At 49.5% G+C, this 22,407-nt stretch overlaps 1 protein-coding gene across 2 annotated transcripts in view; it reads right to left on the reverse strand.

Moving 5' to 3' along the window:
* C8H6orf118 (chromosome 8 C6orf118 homolog) overlaps window positions 1-19,013 on the reverse strand; it is a 74,160-nt gene extending 55,147 nt beyond the window's left edge. For both annotated transcript variants that reach the window (XR_004322119.1, XM_006185571.3), the window contains exons 1-7: window positions 18,977-19,013; window positions 11,219-11,889; window positions 10,341-10,463; window positions 9,434-9,493; window positions 7,007-7,131; window positions 4,481-4,539; window positions 1,279-1,460 (exon numbers count right to left, since the gene is read on the reverse strand). Coding sequence is in view for 1 of the 2 variants with exons in the window: in XM_006185571.3 (XP_006185633.3) it covers window positions 1,279-1,460; window positions 4,481-4,539; window positions 7,007-7,131; window positions 9,434-9,493; window positions 10,341-10,463; window positions 11,219-11,889; window positions 18,977-19,004 (1,248 nt within the window). In the remaining variant the exon portion in view is untranslated. The remainder of the gene's footprint in view (window positions 1-1,278; window positions 1,461-4,480; window positions 4,540-7,006; window positions 7,132-9,433; window positions 9,494-10,340; window positions 10,464-11,218; window positions 11,890-18,976) is intronic.
* Window positions 19,014-22,407: the final 3,394 nt, after the last annotated feature.

A 22,407-nucleotide genomic window follows, 5' to 3' on the forward strand; every position in this document is an offset into this window, starting at 1 on the left:
AGCACTGCAAATCCTGTATAATATTTAGTTATTTTTTTCTTCTGGTTAGACATAGCAGTTTCAAATCCAGAACCAGAAATCAATTACTTAATAGGATAGTGTAATTCTATGGTACTCTCCAGTATTGGAATTAAGGAGCCAAATTTGAGTAATAAATAGTTAAAGCAACATAAATTTGGTGACATGAAATCATTACAGGGAATCTTCTGTTTCCTAGATTCAATCCACTTAATGAGGTTTTCATTATGAAGGAAAAGCTTACATGATTTTGCATTAGATCATGTTCACAATACGTAAAACTGTAACTTGTTTTCATGCTTTAAAAATTCAACTATAAATTAGTGTTTCTTCTCAGGACATTATTTAGTTTTAAAAAAGAGGGGCAGGCTCTAAATAAAAACACAGAAAGAAATCTGAACGTACTGTTTTAAAGGGAGAGAGAAATTAGAGCAAGTTTGCACCACCACTACCACCTTTCTATACACTATAATGTGGCTTAAAATAAATAATGTTGGGGAAATATATGTAACTCCCTAACCACGAGAAAAAAAGAATGGTCACATATCACTTATAAACTCTCTAAGTAGAAGTTACATTGAGTCAGGTTTTATGCAAATAAAAATTAGGTTATAATATAAAAAGTAGGGCGTCATAGCGTATCAAAGCACAGATTATAATTTACATTTTGTTTATCACAAAAACAGTTAGCAACACTTGCTAAAGCCTAACACACAGCAGACTTCCAACGGCAGTGACTAACCCTGCCTCCCGGCCTAATTGTACAGGTAACTGAACATCTAACTACGGAGTCAATGTGGCTCAATAGAAATCATACGGACTTTGGAGCCCAGAAGAATTAACCCTGAATCCCAGCTCTGCCCGCCATCTCTGTACTGTGCCATACTGAGCAGGTTACTCAGCCTCTCTGGGCTTCAGGTCAGACTACTTAGGACGTATTAGTCACTAATTAGAGATAGTAGTCATTATTTTCTATACAAAATTGTTAAATTTTAAGAGACGTCATTTGACCTGAAAGAGATCCAATTTGACCCTTAACAGAGCTCTACAGAATTTTTAATTACCTTCAGTTTTGTTGTTTTAGCTCGATCTATCAATTATTCTAATCATTTGCTACAAATGTTTTGAAATGAAAATATATTTGGACAAAATTTTGTTATTTTTTTACCCTATTGCAAAATCAAATCGCTACTTGTGTTTGCCAAGGTCTTTAAGCAAAAGAGCAAAGTAAACAAACATTCAAATAAACAATTCACATACCTCTAAGCTTTTAATCTTATTCTCGGTGATATGTGAAATTCCAGTATGAACCAAAGTTGCTTTCATTTCTCTTTCAAGAGCTTGAATTTCATCCCATTTATTAAGTATTTCACATCTCCTTTTCTCAACCTTCTCAATAGGAGTAAGGTGCTCCTCACCTGGTACGTTTTTCTCAGATGATTCTGAAATATTTTTATAAGCCAAGCATTACTATGTTTAACATCTTAGCCTTTATTAATAACATTATGTATTATTAACAGTATTATGTATGTTGTAAAGAGTTATAAAATATGATATAACTCAGATTTCAAGCACATCAATAAAAATTATTTGATCCAAACTTATGGTTATGTGGGGAGAGGGATAAATTGGGAGATCTGAATTTGCAGATGCTAACTATTATATGAAAAATAGATAAACAACAAAGTCCCACTGTACAGCACAGGGGACTACATTCAATATCTTATAATAATCTATAATGAAAAAGAATATGGAAAGGAATATACACATATGTATAACTGAATCACTATGCTGCACACCAGAAAGGAACACCACACTGTAAGTTGACTACACGTCAATAAATGTGTATTTTTTAAAAACAGAATATAGGGATAGTGGCTGTTATTGAAATAGTGAATTATTTTGAATATCAAATAAAAATGGAATAAATTGCCTTTACTTATAAAAACCAAGTTAAGTATATGCATTTCATTGCCTTGGTCTCTGTACGTTTTCCTACACTGTGAGTCTTCTCCTATTCAAAATAAAAACAGTAAAGGCAAGGATAACAACAGAGATAAAAAAATATCCGATGCAAGAGTCGAGGTGTTCCTCCCTTAATGCATTTGTATAACTGGTAAGAATTTACTGAGTGCCTACCTGAGCACCTAACACAGAACGGGGAAGGTGCAAGGCTGAATTTTCTGGAGACGTGTGACCAAGTTGAGACCAGAGGATGAACAGGAGCCAGACAAGCGGAAGGGGGCAGGAGAGAAGAATCTGGCACACTCAGTACAAAAGAAAGTTACACAGTAGAGGGGGCCACCGAGAGCCCAGCAAGACGCGTGAAGAAATAATGCCAGAAAGGAAGCTGCGGCGGGTCTGAAAAGGTCTTCTAGTCTCTATTAAGAAATCAGGGAAGGCTGTTGAAGGCTTTTACACTGGGAAGAAACACAATCAGACAACGGTCACTCTGTCTACGTATCAAAAGTGAGAAAGGCAGGACTCCCATCAGGAGGACCGCTCAGGAAACTACCGCGATCATTCAAGCAAATCAGATCGCGACAGCGCCTGAGGCACAGAGGGCCGTGGAGATGCACATGAGGACTCAGGAAACAGGAAAGAGCAGGGCTGGTGTCTGGCATGGCCTGGATGTAGAGGAGAGGCAGACCTCACAGCCTGGCTGGAGCCAGGGACAGACCTGGTGGGAGGGGACGCTGGGCTCAGTGCAGCCGGGGAAGAAAGAGCTGGGTTTCAATCCCAGCTCGGCCACTCACTGCAAGTCAGAAGCAGCCAGGGGCAAAGACTAGGAAGTGTTTACTAGATTCCTAGAAAATTGGTAACTTCCTTTTGTTTACTATTTTTATTAGTCTCTGCCACTGTATTCTATTAGTGTTTAGCAATAAAGCCTTAAATTTAAAAGAAAAAAAAAAAAAAAAAGGTGGCCAGTTTTGAAAGCCATCAGGAAACAGAAGAGCAGGGAGCTGCAGTCTCATCCCGTGACCTGTCCAGAGCGAGCGAGGCCGCAGGACCAGGAGGGACCCACCAACCTCCGAGCCCCGGAAGGGTCACAGACAAGGCAGCCCGGACAGAGACATGGCCTGGGACTCAGGCCACAAGAAACCCTTGAAAGATGCGCAGCAGGTAAATCACATAGGTGTCACTCGTGGGAGAGAAAGAAGAGCCAGCAGAAGGAAAACCAAGTGCTCGGGTAAGAGCCTTTGTGGCCAAGTTCGGTTAAGAACTTGAAACAGGTTAGACGCCTGAGAACACCCACAAAGATGCCGAGAGGGAACAGTGGGCCCAGTGTGAGCGAGCGTGCAACACGCCTGGAGGGAAAGCGGCATTTGACTGAATCATTGTGTAAAGATTAATGAGCAAGATACTTAATTAAAATTACTTCGATTATTTAATCAGATTCTAAATTGTGTATCTCACTTTAAGACAATGTTTAATATTCTCCTAGTGCATAAATATTCACAAAATGCAATTATTTCCCATGAACCGTGTATTCCTCCTCACAAGTAAAAATGACACCGGGGGGACCAGCGGCAGGGCCCCCACAGTGTCAGGTCCTGCGTTCCCGCCTCTCGCGGGTTCACGTGTAACCCTCTTAACGACCGGAGAAGGACGAGCTATCACTGGTCCCACCTACCAGGCAAGCAGCTGGGATGAAAGCCGCTGAAATAACCGCCATGTGAGGAGGGTGCTGAAATGGGCAGACGGAGGACCTGTCTGGCCGAGAGGGCACCCCAGCCGCGGGGCCTCGCTGTCCTGGAAGCTGACTCTCTGACGCAGCAGTAAAGACATGAAGGCCCTGAGAACCAGGCTGGACTGTCCGCACGGCTGTCACCCTGGAAACCCCGGGCCCAGCTCCGCTTCCTCCACGTCCGGCCCACATGGATGCGCGAAGCAGCGCTCGCAGTTCCCCCTACAGCCCATTATTCCAAGAGACTGTCTCTAGGACCAACAGCGTTTGGTCCCTCAGCGCTGCCCCTGCAGAGCTGCTGCCCGTATTTACATTTGGCCAATTTTCTTAGAATCTGTTCCAAGAGTCTGGGTCAAAGCTCGGCCTAATTCTCTCTACATAAGGCCCTGAATTAATTCAATGTTCCCCTGAAAACCACAAAGATCTTGGAGGATGACGAAAGGCACACGAGTTGCCTCCGGTTACAGAGACACGGAATGGCCAAACGCGCCCAAAGCGCGGAAACTGGGCTCAGCACCTTCGCCCTGACCAGCCTCTTAAAGAGTTCACCTGCTCCCTTGTACTTTTGAAGTATTTCATTTAAGCCACTTCAGGTGAAATGAAAACTTACGGTATTTCTAAAGAAGTTGATGGGGGGAAAATGAATACAATCTAATAACCTCTCTAAAAAAAAACCCTCTCAAATAATGAACAGCGGCAGGCCACGATTTGAAGATTCTTCACCCAAAGGACACAGCGAAACACGTCAGAAGCCCGACGTCACTGGTAACTCACCTGCTCTGCTCTGAGCGGACTGCAGCAGCCCGTGTTCCTGCTCCAATTCGCTTCTGAGTCTGTGGTTTGATGATAAAACATAGTGATACATTAGAGCCCTGTTTGTACCTTTTTCCTTTGTCTCTTTCATACCAAGAGTCTTGCTTAAATATTGAGAAACAAAAAACGATCTTCTTAGTTTCTAACGACAAAGGTGATTAGAAGCTGTATATAAAATGACAGCCTCAAATTCAGTGAACAAACAGAACGTCCTTGCCAAGATGGCCTGAGTCACTGGCAAAGCTGCTGGTTAGTGTAAAACGAATTATGTCCCGTAGAGCTCATTGATGCTACTTTGTGACTTGAATATTTAAGAAGCAAGAGGGCAGAGAAACTAGCATTCTACTCTCTGAGGCTGACAGGGGGTCCAGGGCGGTGGGCAGACCCGCTGATCAAGGCTGGAACACGTGTTGTGTTTTCCCTGTGGATCATGGTCGCATCCTGTAGGTACAATGTACAGATTCCAGTATATTTAAACTAAAAATAAACCACAGGAAATTTTAAAAGAAGGAAATAAACCTGAGTTATCACTTTGTTTTGTTCTTCCTGGTTCAAATAAACTACGTCGACTATCTTATTTCAAGTAGATTTAGAGAGAAAAAAGGAATCTGATAGCTGCTGCGTACACTGAGAGAAACCCTGTATTTGGTTAGGAACAGCGCCACCACAGAGGGTCGCTCGCTGCCTGCCTGCCTGCACGGGGCCGGGTATTTTAAGATTTTCGTGCACATCAGCCCATTGTATCAGATTAAAACAAATAGAAATATATTATGGCTCCAATTTTAAGAAATTAAGTTTAAGTGGGTTAAGAATAATGGCAAAAGCCTTTTTAATGCATATTTCAGAGGGTTTGGTTTCCACAAACGTTTAATGTGTTAGCGTTTTAAAGGTTACTTAGATTTCTATTCATTCCTTTGTCTTTCTTTTGGGAACTTTAATTACATAAAAATTGGATCCTCTTTGCCTGTCTTCTATTTCAACGACTTTTTTCTCAGACTTTTTTTTTCTTTATCTCATTTTAATTACCTTGATTGTTCCCTGCTTTTTTCTAATGCCCTTGTCACCTTTTCATTCAAAACGCCCCCTCTCTGGGCATGTGCCAATTTCCTCTTGATCTATAACCTGATTCTGACTTTTTCACTCTCTTTCCTCAGTTGTCAGATCTAGTTTCATGTCCTCTTTTTGTTGTTGCTGATTTCCGTGCCTAGGTCTTAAATTTACGGCTCAGGGTTGGTGTGCCCTGAGATGCCCTTCTGAGGGCATCTGGCTCAGTTTGCAGGGCGGCCACGCGGGTTTCTGCTCCGACTGTTAGTTGTTGTTATTGGCTGTCAGGGGTTTTCATCAGTGAAATTGTTCGGTTTCTTATTTTCTGTTTTCCTGTTTTCTGTCGTCTGTGCAGACAAAGATCTTTTCCATCCCTGCATGTTTGTGGGTGAGGTTCGTGGTCTGGGGCAGCGTGTGAGAGTCCCAATTCAAGAAGACACTTTTCTGTCGGAGCGGCAAGTCATCCTTGTGTTGTTTTTGTTGGGGGTTTGTTTTGTTTCCTTTTCTTTCTTGGAGGGAAGGAAGAACAGCGCTGGGAGAGGCCGTGTGCCTTTGGTTTTCTTCTCCAAAGGGATTCTAAACTTCCCTCCTTTGCTTATTTTTCTCTTCAAAGGATGCTGATCACCCCCTCACAACCCTCCCCTCACCCACAGCATTATCACTTCAGAGCTGTTTCCTCGCTCTCACACTCACTGTCCAGCCTGGTCTGGTGGGGGAACCACCAGTAACGTCCGCAGGATGCGCACTGCGGGTGGGTTCTCTCTCTCTCCAACGGTGGTTTTAGGACAATTTTAGGACTTCTGCTAACTCCGTCCTTCCCTCTGCCCTGAAATGACCTTGCTCTGCCCTGGGCATGCGGAAGGAGAGCGGATAATGGCTCACTGGCCCTGAGTGTTTGTTTTCTGTTTTCAAGTGTCTTGGGTTTGGGTACTTTCTGTTTAGTTATGCTGAAGGCAGAGGTTTGACTTTCTGTATTCATTTCTTGGTATTGTTTTCTTGAGGATATTTTGAATGTGTCAGAGTTGTTTTAATCTCTTTTTTAAAAAGAAGCATACCCTATCCGATTGTGGTTTCATCCTGAAAGACTCATTAGAGAGGTTTAAAGAGTTTTTAAGTTAAAAAAATAACAAAGGCATTCATAAAAGGTGTCTTTTCAGCACTTTGCCGGCAATAACCCTCAGGGGACAACTGAAGATGACCTGAGATTCCCTCAGAAACCTCCCCAGACTCCCCCTACAGAGTCACTGGCTCTAGCAGGACACCCTGGTCACACACGCGATGGCGATGGCCTGCGGAAGAGGCTCAGGGACCCGCAGGACGGTGACAACGGCAGGATGTCAGGCCCAGCCATGCAGGAAAAACTGTCCACTATGCTTGGCACATGGTTTTAAGATAAAATAGGTGTAACCCCAGCAAAGGTCAGCCCAGACCGTTATCCCTCACGTGTCATTGTGGTCCAGGGCCGCTCTGATGGCTGTCACAAGGGCTCTGAGTTCCTTCCGGGCCTGGTTCACATCTGCTGTCTTCACGGTCCTCCTCTGCAGCCCCTCGAGGTGAGTCAGCAAAGCCTGGGCAGGAGAGGCCCCAGTGGGCGAGACAAACACACAGCCAGGGTGAGGATCCCCTCCCTTTGTTACTACAGTGTATTCCAGCTGAGTCACATTATAAATTCTAGTTAAAGTAACCAGGTAGGTGGGATGGAAGGGGGTGGGGGGAAGAATGTGACTAGTCAGGTGAAGATCTGGGTAAAATAGATCTTTTTAAGTTTTTATTTTCTTAAGAAACTTAAAAAGTAGCAGAGGGTTCACTGTTGGTTTGTGCGGGGAGAGAAAATGCTGAACAAAGTGCTGCAGGGGCACTGTTATCAGCACCGCCGTGACTTCCTCTAAACCAGGAAGCAACAATACTAAGTCAACTGCTGTACACGGATGTACAGCGACACTTCTCAGATGTGAGGGAGCAGTGGCCTCTGCCTCATTCGGTGATGGGCTGCCAAGTTTCCAGAAGCAGAAGAAGGATCTAGTGCCCTGTTGACCTGGGCGTGCGTTTCAGCCCCAGTGTCCGAGACACGGGCGTGCACGTCCCTTTGTGATTCAGCCTCCAAGTAAGGAACAGGGCAGACCCTGCCGGAGGCTTTGCTTATTCCTCTCATACAAAGCTCTTTTCTGTAACAGGAAAAGCTGGAAACAAAGAAAACAATGCCCACGTGTGATTCCGAATGAAGAAGTCAGTGAGAACCGACCTCCCTGCGATTTTGCTGTGATTTTGTCCAGAGACAAAGGGAGACACTACACTTCCCAACGTGTAAGACAGGGGCTTTAAACTTCATTGACTCAAAATGTCCAAAGTCGTCCTAGCTACAGTGCCATATGCTCTTAGTTTGTAAGTGGTAACGTTATTCCTTCAGTCTGTTTCCCTTACTAAGGACCACAGGTGTGCCCTGGAGGGAGCACGGGGAAGTTGTCACAATGAGATGAGGTGACCACGGTTTACACGTCCTAAACACTCACCCTCACAGGGGATCCCTCGCACCCTGAGGATGGCAGCTGGACCTGCCCTCCGGTGCTCACTCGGACCTCCCTCTGTATCCCCACACCAGTTCCTCCTAGAGCTGTGTCAGTGGTTCAGGAATATAGTCCCATCTCCGCCTCCACCTTCCGCGCTGTGTCTGCATCCAAACATCTCCCTTCTCATCAGGACCCAGCCACTGAACCAGGACCCACCCTAAGGACCTCATCTGAGAGTGATTACGTCTGCACGGACCCCGTTTCCCAGCAAGGCCATGCCGCTTCCAGGTGGACACAAAGCTTCGGGGGACACTATTTCTTCTCATCAGGAAAATGCAGGAAACCATGTCCGGAAGGCGCTGAGGTGGCAGCAGGAGACCAGGACCACACACACACTATGCAAGCGGATGTTCAGTAAACGGCAGCTTGGAAACAGTGTTGGAAACTGTTTGGAGATGTCTGTGGGACATTTTCTCACTTTTATAATTGCTGTCATAACAAATCACCCCCCACTTAGTGCCTCACCACAAATTTACTATCTCATTTGAGTAGGTCAGACATCTGCGTGGGCTTGGCTGGCCTCTGCAGGGTCTCACGGGGCTGAAACCAAGCTGTGGGCGGGTGCCTTCCTTTCTGGAAGTCCCCGGGCAGAAGGTCCTCTCAGCATCATTCAGGTCATCAACAGGACACAGTTTCTTGCGGCTGTAGGACTGACGTCCCATTCCCTTGCTGGCTGCCCGCTGGGGCCACTCTTAGCTCCCAGACACCTCTCTCTGGTCCCTGCACCTGGGCCCTCCACTCAGAGCCCTCAAGGTTTTGAAATCCTTCGTACACTTGGAGCCAGACATCTCTGACCTCCCCTTCTGCCATCTCTCCTTTCTGACTCCAGTCAGGGAAAGTTCTCTGCTCTTAGGGACTAGCCTGGAGCCACCCAGACAATCCAGGATAATCTGGCTATTTTAAGGTCGGTAACCTGCCTAGTCAGGCACCAAAGTGTCCGCACCTGGTGGACGGCTGGGCACCGTGTAATCCAGAGCTCACAAGAAAGACCAGGGTGACGCTCACAAGGTTGGGGGTCGTCCCCATGCAGATGGAGAGAAGAGAGGGGCCGATTCTGGTCACAACAAACACGCGAGGACCCAGCTGCAGAGATCACGGAGGCCCTGGCCCAGAACCAGCACGTGTGTGCCCCCTCCTGCCCCTCACTGTCACCAAGAGCAGGGTCCTTCACGAGCATAAAGCCTTTTTCTAATAAAAGTATCAGCTGCTCTAAATTATGGAGACACAAATGGGGTTCTTGGGTTCAGACAAAATGTGAAGAAAGGAAGAAATAGGCTTTATTTAGGACTTGCATGATTGTTACCTTATAGTGCGCTGTGGGCTGGGTCTTCAGAAGTAACACCATGTAGAATTCATATTCATCCTATAGGAAGGAGGGAAGGAAGGAAGGGGAAGGAAGGAAGGGAGGAAGGAGGAGAAAGTAATCCAGTGGAAATGTGTTATGAGATTACAGCACAATATAAAAGTTTTTTTGCAAAGTAAATAAAATGCAGGTTAAAGATGTCAGTTCAGATCATTTAAAAAGTATACGAATGTTCCTACAATATATTAAATAATATATACACTAAAATGTACAAAATCTCACCATCTTTAAAGCCTATTTGAGTATTAACTATTGATCACTTCAGGACAGAACCGCAGAAAACCTGACCCGCATACAACACATGGCCTCCTGACATTCAGAAGCTCCGTGGCTTTGGGCCCTCCTGACCCCCTGCTCTGCGTGGGGGGCTCTCCGGGGGCGGGGATACCCCTGGAGGACAGGCCACCAGGCCTGCTGGTGAGCACTGCCCGCCTCTGGGGCTTCAGCAGCACAGACTCTGTGCGCAACCTAAGTCCGGGTCCGCTTCCACATGAAGGTCACTTCACCATGAAATCACAACACACTTATTACTCCATAAAGATTCATATAAAAGCACATAGCATAACCCTAGAAGTTTCTGCGTTACCTACGTGCGGTTTATAAGAGTTTATGTATAGTTAGGAAGCTTTAGCAGAAGGACACGGACTTGAGGAGTGCGCGGGCCGGGGGCTGTTTGCCGCGGCCAGTTACGAGGTGCGTGGCTGCGGGCACGTTACCCCGGGTCTCCCCAGGTGCGTAGGACGGACACCAGGGGACTCGGCAGAACTTCCCTGAGGCCTGAGCTCAAGTGTGCAGAACGTCGTGCGTGGCTCTCAGTTGTTACCTGGGAAAAGTAGGTTTCTATTACCTTAATTTCTTTCAGGATATCACCAAATATCAAAGAACTATTGCAAATATCTTCAAAGACTTCTCCAAAGACCTGCAGTCTGTTGAACTCTTGAGGGCCACAGACACATACATTCTGGAGTTTCTGGAGGAAAAACAGAACCAGCCCATGTCAGGATGTCTCAGTTTCCCTTCCTGAATATCCCGCCCGTCAGGCACTCAGCAGCGCTGGGAGGCAGACCACCCGGCGCTGAGAACCAGTGACGGCCTGGGTTTTCTTTCTTTATCCCCTTCCGTCTTGTATTCAGGGATCCACTCTCTGGCTCCACAACGCCCTTAAGGTCCTCTTCCCATCAGTCCTCTGGGCCAAAATCTCATCAAGGGCTGGTTATTTCGCGTGTGTTCTTTCCGGTGTCCTCACCCTCCCAACGCCACGACCCCAGGCACTGAGCCCCACTCTCAGCTCAGCACCCACAGAACCGTGACACCGGGCCACCTTGTGCGGGCAGCGTGGCTCCTACGCCGCGTCCTCCTGCGCTGTGCAACTCCCCCAGGCCTCCTCGCCCTCCCTCCACGTCCTTCCGCAGCGAGTCGGACACACGTTCTCTCCACGCTTCTGTGACACAGGAACACTGTTCACTGTCCCTGCTGTTACTATCCAAAGGCTTCGATTACGAAATCACCTCTGATTTCCCAGTTTCCAAGCCTAACCTTCTTTTACTCCACCCTGGCTGTTGTCACCTACATCACGTGGGCCGGCCTCGGCCACCGGCAGCCCTTCCCTCGTCCACCTGGAAATGTACGCGAGGCGCTGGAGGGCGAGTCTCCGCCCACAAGACCTAGACCACCCCCCCCCCACGAGCGCGTGCGCAGACAGCGCTGCAAATCTGCCCTCCTTACCCGGTCCAGCTTCCTTTCGTGGCACGTGGCTGCCTTGCTCCCAGTGAAATCATTCTTCAGGAGATCTTGCTTTGCAAGAACTTTTTGGAAACTTAAGAACTTCCTGTACTTGTCTGCTTTCGTGATGCCCGTGAAGTGCGCGCTGATGTACTGGTACTGGTCCTCGCCCGGGGGAGAGCGCACGCACTGACGGCTGGACTTCGCCACTCTGTGCTTCAGAACCTCCGTCTCGGGCAGTCTCAGCTCTTCTTTCTTTGGCCGCTCGGGAGAGTCCTCCTTTCCCGAAGCCCTCTTTAGAACCAAATCCTCCTCTGAAGCGTGGGGACCGTGTGTCAGAGGGTTCAGATACTTGAAGAGTGGCGTGTTCTCCGCATCGTTTGGGCCCAGAGCTGTGTTGAGGGTAAATCGAGCCAAAGCATCCTTCATCTGTTCAATCTTCCTGTCAGACGGCTTCCCCGCTCCCGAGACTTTTCCCTCCCTTGGCCTGTTGGCATTGGGCCAGTGACACAAGATTGTCTCAGGAGGCCTGTAGAGCTTGCTGGGGTTCAGGTGTCCGGAGGTGTACAGAGAGACATGATCTCTGTGCTCTTTCTGGAGTTTGTTCAGAAGTTTCGTTAGATTGCACAAGGTCTTCACACCCGGCGTCTCACAGTGTTTCCACCGGAGGTAAACTGGTCAGAAAAGACAACAAGACTATCAAACACCGCCCTCAGTTCCACAGTTAGGCCACAAGCGGGCTGTGTGCGCCGGCTGGGCTGGCGCATCCCACGCCCGGAGGAGGAGCCCACAGGCACAGGGAGGGCGAGTGCGCGGCCAGCCTGGCTGCGGGCCCGGGCGAACCAACGGCGCGTGACGTGCGATGCCATCAGAAGGCCCGGGACCCTGCGGAGCCGGGAAGAAGCAAGACAGGGATTTGTGACCCAACAGAGAAAGGCTCTGGAAGAAAAGTCTAAAAGTGTAACCATAATTCTTGATGAAGTTGCTTAAAGACATCTCTGCTAGAGAAGAAGTGAGCTTTTTTTTCTTTCTCCCTTAAAAACAAACATCTCGAGAGTCCATGACCAAACCCTTCAATGACCCATGAGTCCTTCACCTGGTCCCCGCCTCCCCCACTCGTAGGAAGATAATAAGCCACAGAGCAAGAGCTGCGGGTATGTTGACAGGGACCCCAACTCCCTCCACAGAGGGTCTCGGAGTAGGAGTCCGTTTGGGCACTTGGGCCAAGACACAAGATAGGGAGAAAACCTGGCCTTCTGAATCAGTGTCCTAACTCTGTGAGCTTAAAGACCTTACACAGTCTCTCTGAGCCAGCTTCCTCTCTGCACAATCAGGACATGCCTCCTATGCAAAAAGGTGGATTGACAACCAGACAGAATAGCTTTTGGCAAAGAAGCACGTGGCATGGAATAGACATCCCATCGATGCTGCCAATTTTGATCAAAGGACCACAGGACAGGGAGCACCCTGCTAATGCTTCTGGGAAAACACCGGTAAGCCCATCTTCAACACGAGAGGGGCTCCTTCCTGGGCTGTGCACGGTGGTGGGCACGGAGCCCCCCACGGAGCCCTGGGGGGAGAGACAGCAGGGGCTCTTCGTGGGACACCTGATTGCTCTCCAAGCTGGGAAGGGCACTGGAAACAGGGTGGCAGACCAGGCCCATCTGAGCCCTCGGGGGCCTGTCCTGCGTTCCACAGGCTGACGGTTTACCCACGTCCACAGCCCATCCCACCCCTCATTCCTCACGACAACCCCCCTATAACCAGGCCCACTTGGTTCAAGGGACGCTGAGGGCAGTCGTGTGACCAACCCAGGTCCTGACACCTGACAAGCGGCAGCGTTGATTTCTGAATACAGCAGTTTTACCCTAAATATTGGATTCTTCCCTCATTCCACAACAGCCTAAGCAAAGGGGACCCGGGCAGGACTTTCTGGGACCCACACCACACCCACCCCTTCGGTCAATCTCTGCGACAGGAGGTCGGGACACAGCATCTTCTCTCTTTTCACCTGAGAGAAGAGGTGAAGGCTCAGAGAACACGGGGAAGGGACCGCATCTCCTGCTGCGGGAGGAACCACCCGCACCTAGCAGCTGCAGCCCCGCGTGCCGGCTCACTGCGCCGGGGCCGGCACTTCTGCCTGCAGGGCTGGGACCTCCGCTCCAGCTATCACGATGCGGAGGTCAGGGTGTGGGCTGGCTGGGCTCCTGGAGGCTTTGGGGGAGGGTGTTCCTGGGCTCAGCCTATTGTGACAGAACCCAGTTCCTTGCAGTTGTAGGACTGAGGTCCCCACTTCCTCCCTGGCTGTTGGCAGGGGTCACTCTTGGCTCTGAGGGGCCACCCACCTTCCTGGCCACACAGCTGCCTCCATCCCTGAGCCAGCAAGTGCACTTCACGTACTCCCTGTGCCCTGGACCTCTGACCCCAACTCTGGGACTGCCCTCGTGTGATTAGGTCAGGCCCACCCAACACTCACCCATAGGTGGGGTCACTGGTGCTACTGAACACGGCAGTGCTCTCTCCTCGTGTTCAGTCCTGGAGGCTATGCTGGGCACGTACGGCAGGGGGCAGGGGAACTTGGGCCACCTCAGAGTTCCACCCACCCCAGGCAAGCACCAAGCCCAGAGCCTGGTCTCCGCTGACATTGCCCCACAGTGGAAACAAACCATCCTTTCCCTCCCATGTGGTCAGATCCCGGAGCAAACGGTCCCAGCAGTGGGATTCTTGGGGATTTCCCCCGCTGACTAGTTTAGTACGTCAAGGAAATCGCTTATGAAATGTTAAAACATTAAGAGAACAAGTTTTCAAGACAGATGATCATCATAGCTCATCAAAGGCAGCGACACACACAGAAAGCTCTAAAAGCAACTAGGAGTTTGGGATTAACACATAGCAATTGCTGTATAAAAACAGATGAACCCCAAGGACCTACTGCAGAGCACAGGGAACTGCATCCAGTTTCTTGCAATACATACTGGAAAATAATCTGAAAAAATATGCATGCGTGTGTATATGTATAACTGATTCACTCTGTTGTACACCTGAAACTAATATTGTAAATCAACTGCCTTCAATAAAAAAAAAATTTAAGAAAAGCTCCACCCCGTGAGTTAGGCTTCTCCCAAGAAACAATCGGTGGGAGGAGTATACAGACACAGAGGTTTACTGTCAGGAACTGGCTCACTCAGTTAATCACATCACCTGGCCAATCCGGAGTCTACAGGGCGGTAGCCGACTGGGGACAGGGTTCACGTCCAAACCCTCTGAACGAGGAGTCTCTCTTGCCTGGGGGAGGTCAGTCTTTGTTCTGTTAAGGTCTTAAACTGATGAGACGAGGCCCACTCAACACAATGGAGGGGGATCTGCTAGACTCAAAGGCTCCTCATTTAAATGTTAAATCTCATTGAAATCTCGCCCTCCATAGAAACATCGAGAATGGTGTTTGACCAAATACCGGGCCCACCTCCGTGAACATATAAAATTCACTATCACACACACACGCATTACACCAACTCTCTTTGGAAAATAGGAGAAAAAGGTGACTTAACTGTCACATTATCCAACATTTATTCTATTTTCGTAAAGGATTTGGAGCCACCAGCAAATTAATTAGCACAATCACTTTCTGACTTAGAATTCATTTTCCTTAGGTCGCAGGAAGTCTTGCTTTACTAGTATTGAAGAACCCAGATTCCGTTTCTCTCTGCCAAGTTTTTATGATAAGTACCAGAAATCCCATCAAAGCAACGAATATTTTAATTACTTTTCTAAGTGTAAACACTATGATTTGCATATCCTGCCATCTCAACCTGACAGCAGGGGGGAAAAAGTTGAAATAATTCATTGAAAATATGTTTCTTTATAAAATGATCAGGGAATAAATTTGCTTTCAGTAAAACCAAACCAAATTTTAAATTGATACTGATAAGGAAGACACAATAACAGGTTTTTTGGACTAGATTTGTATTAATAAATATGTCAAATGCTGTCAGCAGTTGACATTTTTAAGCAGAGGGTATTTTTTGTTGCTGTTGGGATTTTTTGTTTGTTTGTATGTTTGCTTTTTACTAATTCATCTTTTCCAAGATAGAAACAACAGGTCTTTAAGGCCAAAATTGTTAGAAACCACTGCCCTGTGTCATCTGGTCTCTGGGAACCTTGGAATCCAAGAGAAATTTGTTGGTTCTTTCCAGAACACCCTGTACCACCTGTGTTTTCTGTGCTATGTCTTTCCCACCTCCACCCAGAAGTCAGCTAGTGTCCTGGACTATGTTGGTGGCAAGAATTCAGAGAACAGAGCAGGCAGATCCTGGTCCTTGGATTCATTGCCCTGGGGGAGGGAGGCGCAGGCATGGCCAGGGAGAGCCCCAGGGCCTCGAGGAACAGGCCAGTCGGGCGGGGACCAGGCTTCAGACAACCCTGTCCCTCCCTGTGTTCGATAGTGCCCCACCCACTGCTAACAGAACCTACGTGGGGCATCTTTCCATCCATGGGGGCCCTCTCTCTCTGGTTATTTGACCCATCTTAACCACCTGGAGGACCCTTAAAACTCCTCTCAAGATTGTAATCTCTCTTTCAGAACCCTGCAGGCAACACTGGTCCCGTTCCCTGCATGCACAGGGACACCACCACCGGCTACCTACTCCTAAATTTCCTCAAGGGAAGGAACTATGTTGTATTCACACTAGCATCTTCGGAAAAAGATCAAGAGTAATTGTTTCGTTTAATTCATAAGTGTGGAAAAGAAGTAGCATTTTCAGAATTTTAAATAATAATTTGAAATTTTATTTTGTACAACATACTATGCTCTCTCTCTCAGGGAAAAAAGCAAATGCCCCACCAGGATCTTAAAGTCCAACAGGAAATAAGACATGAACACCTGTGGCCTGTGACAAAGGGGCTGTGGGTGCTGTAGGAGGAGTGCACACTACAGGAGGTCTCATGTCAGTTACCCTCCTTTCGCTGGTTGGGCGTGGAAGACAGAATAATGGTGCCTCAGAGGTGTCCGGATAAATCCTAAATCCATGCTCCCGGCTGCAAAGGGACTTTGCAGATTTAATAGAAGTTATGACCTTAAAATAAAGAGACTTTCCTGGATGATCTGGGTCCAATCTAATCCTATAAATCTCTGGAAGCAGAGAACTTTCCCTGGCTGGAGTCAGAAGGGAGAGGTGGCAGAAGGGGAGGTCAGAGATGTCTGATTCCAAGTGTAAGAAGGATTTCAAAACCTTGGGAGCTCTGAGGGGAGGGCCCAGGTGCAGGGACCAGAGAGAGGCATCTGGGAGCTGAGAGTGGCCCCAGCTGACAGCCAGCAAGGGAATGGGACATCAGTCCTGCAACCACAAGGAACTGTGTCCTGTCAACGACCTGAATGATCCCAGGAGGACTTTCTGCCCCAGAACCTCCAGAAAGGAAGGCACCCAGCCCACACCTTGATTTCAGCCCCGTGAGACCCTGCAGAGGCCAGCCGAGCCCACCCAGAAGTCTGACCTACACAACTGAGATAGTAAATTTGTGTACCACTAATCTGTGGTGATCTGCCACAGCAGCAGCAGAAAACCAAGGCATGGGGACAGTGTGTGGGGCGCAGGTTTAGTTGCATCTGTGACTGGGGGGGAGCAGCAGTGACGGGGTGGGGGAGGCTAGTGGCAGCAGAAGGGGCAGGCACTGCAACGAGAGGGGGCGGGGACCACCCAGAGCACAGCATCAAGCCCCAGGGACCCCAAATGGAAGAAAGCAGTGACACTCCCAGCACGATGGAGCAGACAGGCTTCAGTTTCTCGACCTGTCTGTTAGAGAAAAGATAAGCTTGCGGGCTGGTGACTGTGACACTCCCACCGCTGTGGCGGCGGGGCTGGCATGCCGGCGCCTACGCCCCGCTGGGACCCGACACGACTCCTGTCTTTTACCCAATTTACGATAGCCTGACAACTAATTTTTCTCCCTACCTTTTATTTACAGACTGTGTACTTATTAAGAAATACCTAAATCACAAAAAACACCAAAATCAGGTGAGAAGCTTTTCTACCTCCATCCACCAAGTTGTACGTCTCACACATGAAATGCAGTCACTTCATGAATTAAACCCTGTAGGGCAGTTCCTGAAAGTCCCTAACACAAATGTCCCGGGCCCAGTGGGGGCCGGTGTTCTATCTGAACCTCGTGGGCGCTAGACTGAGCGCCCACCGCCTTCCCATTCCAGCCTCCACGGGGACAACCCAAGCACCCCCGCGGGACATTCAGAAACAAGTATTTTGCACAAAGCAGTCTGAGTAATCGGAAGACGGAGCCAACACACCCGGAAGCAGACAGAAACTTGGGAAGTGCTGAAACAGCACAAATAAGTGACAATGTCAGTCCAGGGGGGTGGGGTGGGGGGGTGGAGAGGAGGGGAAGGGTGGGAAGGGGAGGGGAGAGGACAGTCCCCAGGGAGGGGGCTGACATTATTACTCTTAGTCTTTATAAAGAACAGAATTGTGTGTGTGTGTGTGTGTGTGTGTTTAAATACAATTAGTATGCTGAGTAAGTGCATTCGGTAAGGAAGAAACAGTCACAGAACTTACAAAATCACTGTCCCAGCAGCAGCATCTCGGGAAGCCTCCCGCCCCCCGCCGGGCCGGCTCAGGCGCGCGTCCGGCCCGGAAGTCGAGGAGGCGCTGGAGGCGGCCCAGGAACACGGCGCAGCCCCCCGGGAAGCACGCTCGCTGTCTTGCTGAAGGACCGGTAATAATGAGAGCAAACGCAATGCGCTGTGCGGAGGGGGCAGCGCAGCGCGTGCTGAGCGTGCCCGAGGGCCTGGCTCCACCCCCAGGACCTCCTCCAAAAACAAATAAATAAACAAACCCAATCACCTCCCTCCCCCACGAAAATAAATAAATAAATAAATATGAAGAGTACTTGCGCGCAGTATTCGAACCACTTTGCGGGTACGAACTCCTTTAGTCGTCACCGCGGCCCCGGGAGGTAGGCGCTCTTACCCGCCTCATTTCACAGAAGTGGAAACTGAGGCCCAGACGGTGAGGTCAGGTGCGCCCGGCCTGCTGGAAGGCCGGCCCCAGGCCCCGGCCCGCTCCTGCCCGCCCACCCGTGCGCGGACCACGGTCCAAATGCGCTCGGAGGTAGGAACATCCTGTTAAAATACTTTACAGTTCTGACTGTTTTGCTCAATCGAACAGGCTTTCTCTCTGTCCTAAATTCGTCGGAATCATCAGGCATTTTCAGGCTCGCTGTGGGTGAGAAAGCAACGGCTTCAGAGCCAAAAGCCTGGGGTGAAACCCCCGCCTCCCAGGTGTAAACTCACAGCAGTAACCCCGCCCCCGGAGACGGGACACTAACACGCTGTGGGGAAGCGCGTTGTGCGCGCTGGTGTGGCTGTCCCGTGCTCCTGGGTGTTTGGCGGGGGCTGCAGAAGGGCCATGTGCCCAAGAAAATGTCCCGAAATGCTTTAAAAAAAAAAAAAAAAAAAAGACACATACACACAAACAGCATCTAGAAATCTCCCCCTCATCCCTGCTCCTCCCAGAGGACACACACACACACGTGCACACACACACAACCTCTTTATTTCTGTGTTATTACTGGATTTTCTGAGAAGGCTACAGTCCCCAAAGCCAGTCCTCACCCCTGGTGATCGGGAGCTAAGTTGCAGCCACCAGAGAGGTTGTCATTTTTCACACCAGGTTCAGAGGAGCTGGGCTCCTAGGCAATCAGACATCAGACAAACAGCGAACACCGCACACAAGGCGCTCCATGCCAACTCACGCTCAGGCTCCCAGGCCTCGGCCATCATCGCCGCCTTCCCGCCAGCTGCCCGCGGGGCTGGGTTGCTGCGGAGACGGACAAACACTCCCAGCCCCTCCCCCAGGCCGCCTCTGCTGCTGGGCAACCGGGAGCCGCCCCTCTGACCCCGCCCCATGCCTCCCACCTTCCAGAACACGGAGGACGAGTCTGCGTGCCTGCTTTCCTTTTTAAAATAAAACACTTCTGTGACTTGAAAAACATCAAAATACCCTTGCCCTCCCTGATTCCTTTCCAAAGCCCAAGGAGCAAAAGGTAACTGGCCTTTGGTTGGGCATTTTCTAAGGAGATGTGTAGACAATGCAGTGCACATCCCTGCCAGCTGTACCTGGAGATCCAGCACACAGCGGGTGTCAGTCTCTGAATTATCACGCAGCCATTTGAGTGTTATGATCAGCAAAGTTCCTAGTAGGGGACTGAGAGCCCGTGAGGCACAGTGATTTTCCCGCGATGGGTCAGCAGGGAGTGGCAGCATGGAAATGCACCTTCAGCTGCAGAGTCTACTTTTCCCTCCGGCTACCCCGTATGTCAGGGGAGGAAAAGCTAAAACCCTCTAAGTGTCCTGTCTTTGAAAACTGCAATTCTACTGAAATTTCTTCCAGCCAGAGAGAACTCAGTGCAGCGGAACCAGGGCTCCACTACCCTCAGGAGTGGTCACTTTGAGCCACGTGCGCTGCTCACAGCTCTAAATGCGAAAGGTGACAATACTCACCTCACAGGGTTGTGAGAGCCAAGTCAGAACCTGTGAAAGATTCAGGGCGTATCGTATCTTTCTTTTCTCTCGCTGATGCTGGCGGGACACTTGAAATGTCAATGTTCCAGAAACCATGAAGTTGCCAGGATCCTAGCCTGTCTGGATGGGTTTGTAATTGGGTGTATTTGAAGTTAACCTGGAAAAAGATAACAAAAGTGTTTACTGGGCCTCTCTCTGCCACGTTCACAGTATTTAGGCATCTGAGCATAACTAGAAACGCTGGCGGGGAACTGCCCACAAGGATAGCTAAGCACTGATCCAGGAAAGAAAAGGATCCCTTCCCACCCTTGGTTAATTATTAATCAGGATCCCACATGTGGCCGTCCAGGCTTTTATACGACCAGCTATTCGAGATGGGATGATGAGCCTTCTGCCCATAACTGCTTAGTGATTCAGCTAAACTGCTGCTTATTTTACACAGAACATTCCTTCATTTCTACTCTGCACCAGCGGGCAGGCAGGTGACAGAGGTGCTCCCCTCTCCCTCCACAGGCAGGGCTGAGGGGACAGGGCTCCGTGACTATGGTCAAGACAGGACAGCCGGGGAGGTGTGGCCCCGGGCAGGAGGTCTCCCCATGGTTTAGCCAGTGCCGCCCTCACCCTGCTCGTTGGCACAAGAACGGTTTTTGTTCATTATACCTGGAAACGCAGTCTTAGTTCGGATCAGAAAGAAAACAATGCATTTGTTCCCAAGACCCAAGTTCCTCCCAAGTCAATACTTACGGACACGTGTGCAGTAAATTAATCCACCCCTTACACACTAAAATCAGGACGTCGATGGCCAAATCAATATCAAGAATTAAACGTCCACCTGCAGGCTCTCCGATTGCTAAATAGTTCAACAAAGTGTTTGAGGCAGAAACATATTTAAGTGTTACGTTTTGAGCGCAGTGAATTGATCTGCCCAAACTACACGGCTCTTCCTGAAGATCAGACCTCTGCGTGGGACCCACAGAGAACCGCTCCCCCGCGAACTGCGTCTGCAGGTGGTTTCCATTAACGCCGTGCTGTTCTGCTGTTCAGCTCTAGGTGGCGCTAGAGCACACCTTAACCCTCTCTCATCCCAGCTCCTCCTTTTGTCCGCGCATCCCTGCATCCTAGCCGCGTCCAGAAAGAAAAGGAAGGATCGCCTGCTCCTGTCACTTTGCCAAGACTGCAGAAAGGCACGATTTATTCCCTGAAGATGCTGAGTGGAGAGGAGACCGACAGTTTAGGGGTAAGATGCCGTGAGGTGAGCCGCCCGGAAACAGGACGACAGCGGCGCAGGGGAGGGGGTGGGTCGGAGGACCCCACGCTGAAGCGCCCCCGCTGCGTGAGCCCACGGTTGGTCAGAATAGCTAGTGGGTTGGAAAGGTCATGGTCAAAAATAAACATTTTCAGTTACCGCTTTTCCAGCTATTAGAATTTGTTGTGGACAAAGTTGAAAGACTTTTCAAGTATCTTCGTGCCTTTTCAGCTCTGGAGGCGTGAAACAGAGATGCATTTAGGGAACTTCAGGTGGATGGAAATTACTTACCAGTCTGGGGGTAAGACCTGGAACTCGGAGATGCCGAGAGCCCGGGTGCGCAGGGTGGGCAGGCGGGAGTCTCGGTTCGGTCCTGCAGACAGCCAGGAGCTGTTGGAAGACGTTACACGAGAGAAGAGACACACATTTCCATCCGAGAAGGATAACTGTGCTGCTGGTATTGGAGACAGTGGACAGGGCAGTGGTGACTGTCAAGAGCGGCGTCTCCGGATCTACCCACCGCAACGACGGCCGTCTGCAACTCCGCTCCAGTTCGCAGCCCTTCCTGACGCAGCGGAAGCAGAGTCCCCGTCCATTACCGGTCAAAGGCCACGGTCGTGTGCTGCCTTGCCCGCTGACGTTTTCGGGGTCCGCGCCCCACTGGGGAGTCGCCCTCCATCCCTCTGTGCCCCCCTGTCCTCCCGCTTTCCCTCCCTCCATCTGATGGAACATTTCCATCAGGAAACAAACCTGCTGTCATTTTCCCAATCGTAGAAAAATATAAAAGCAGCCTTTGCTGTGACCCCACATCTCTCTGAGGCACAGGCACCCGCTCCGCACGTGCCTGACGCGCAGGTTGTCGTCAGGGAGCATCGCAGGGACGGCGCCCGGGCCCGCGGACCGCGCGGGAAGCGGCGGCGGCGGAGCGCGGCCTCAGCGGGGCCCCTGCGACGTGGGTCCGGGCGCAGCTGCCGCCACCGCCCTCAGACCGCAGCCACGCAGAGCCCTGACTTGGCCCTAACGGCGCTTTTTCCGCAGTGTCCCTTTATGTTTAAACGGTGTTTGAGGGCCAAGTAACTGCAAGACCCAACATGGTTGGAACATGGATGAAGAAAATGGTGCAGAGAGAACCCACCATCCCCAGGAGACACTTCACAGCCGCCCCCACCTCCTCCTCACGTGGCCTCTTCCTCTTCTGGAAAGTAAAATAAACCTTCATTACTTTCCCTTTGTACATAAAATGGCATTTCTTTACTTTCAAACCGTTGTTTACTACTTGTCTAAAATTGTTTCCAATGTTTCATTAAAATGTTTTTTCAACTGTGCAAATTGCTGTCTTGGTTCAGGATGGAGGAAGCTATGATTCCTCAGTAAAAATAATGAAAATAATTTTGATGTAACAGCTTTTAACCCAAC

This window comes from Camelus ferus, chromosome 8 (assembly GCF_009834535.1).
Source record: "Camelus ferus isolate YT-003-E chromosome 8, BCGSAC_Cfer_1.0, whole genome shotgun sequence".
Lineage (NCBI taxonomy): Eukaryota > Metazoa > Chordata > Mammalia > Artiodactyla > Camelidae > Camelus > Camelus ferus.